We start from the raw sequence: 1154 nt of genomic DNA on the forward strand, positions 1-1154 counted from the left end.
TGTAAAATAAAGGGTACCCAAGTGATGGCAATTTGTGGGATGTGGCCTAGTCAGGTGGAGGAAGATGCCAGAAGGGCAATGTCTGCATATCTCTGTAGACAGACTTGAAAGCTCTTGGGTAATTGCCACTTGCAGTTGTGACACCCTCTAGTAAAGTCCCAAGAATCTGCAAAGAAACACAAAACAAAATCTTCATGTATGCAGAAGGCAGCACACATTGGCCCTCCTGCTGCTTCCTGTGAGCTCTGTATACACACAGAATGGCCGTGTCCCGCTGGAAACAGATCCTGATTTATTCTGGTTCTGGTGGAGAGGTATTTGAAATAAGTTCCTCCTCACTCTCACAGGGTCTTCATGATTTAACTCTCCATTTGTGCATTCATTCCTTCAGCAAGTATGTTTTGAATTTGCTGTTTGCCAGGCTCAGTATGAGTTCTGGGTGTATTGTGGTGAAGGAAATAGTTCCTATCCCTGACTTTCTGGAGTGTATAGGATGGCGGGCGGTGTTAACAAATAAGCACATAAGTAAATAAATAATTTCAAATTGTGATAGGGATGACAAGAACATGAGACAGAATAGTGAGGGGTTCCCTTCAGGTTAGGTGGTCAAGGAAAACATGGCTGAGGTAGTAACATTTAAACAGCAACTCGGAGGAGGAGTTGAAGGTAGCCAAGGGAGGGGTGTCATGTGATGGATATTGTAGGAGGAGGGAGAAGTCTTTAGGTAACAGGAGCTTGCGGTGTTCAGGAAAGAGAAAGCTAGGATAGAGGCAGAGAAGGGGAGTGATGGTAGCTGACTGAAGATGGATACCTTTGACACTGGGGAGGTGACAATGGGGGTGGAGAAAGGTGACACAGGTGAGAGAATTTTGAGTTTGAAGCTGTAGTTTTCTGCTGCATGCCTTGCCTGCTTTGTGACCCCCTGAGAGTCCCTAAAAGGTGTTAGATGTTGACGAGCTTCTATGATTAGGCCCCCTTAAGACTCTAAACTACACTGTGTCTAGTTTCCTGTTGTTTTAGGATTTTCATGGCTGCTCTCACTTGGTTGTGGCTCCCCTATCACACTTTATCATGTGATAAAATATCATGTGATATTTTATCATCATGTTGATTACCCACCACTTCAACCTAGGTAAAGAGGTTGCTTTTTAAAA

The 1154-nt window shown here is 44.1% G+C and overlaps 1 protein-coding gene across 1 annotated transcript in view; it reads left to right on the forward strand.

The window, feature by feature from the left end:
- Wfdc3 (WAP four-disulfide core domain 3) overlaps positions 1 to 1154 on the forward strand; it is a 15400-nt gene that overhangs the window by 9036 nt on the left and 5210 nt on the right. The window contains exon 3 of the mRNA XM_023720731.1: positions 804 to 858. Within this exon, the coding sequence (XP_023576499.1) occupies positions 804 to 858 (55 nt within the window). The remainder of the gene's footprint in view (positions 1 to 803; positions 859 to 1154) is intronic.

The sequence above is a fragment of the Octodon degus genome, unplaced genomic scaffold, assembly GCF_000260255.1.
Source record: "Octodon degus isolate 3935 unplaced genomic scaffold, OctDeg1.0 scaffold00077, whole genome shotgun sequence".
NCBI lineage: Eukaryota > Metazoa > Chordata > Mammalia > Rodentia > Octodontidae > Octodon > Octodon degus.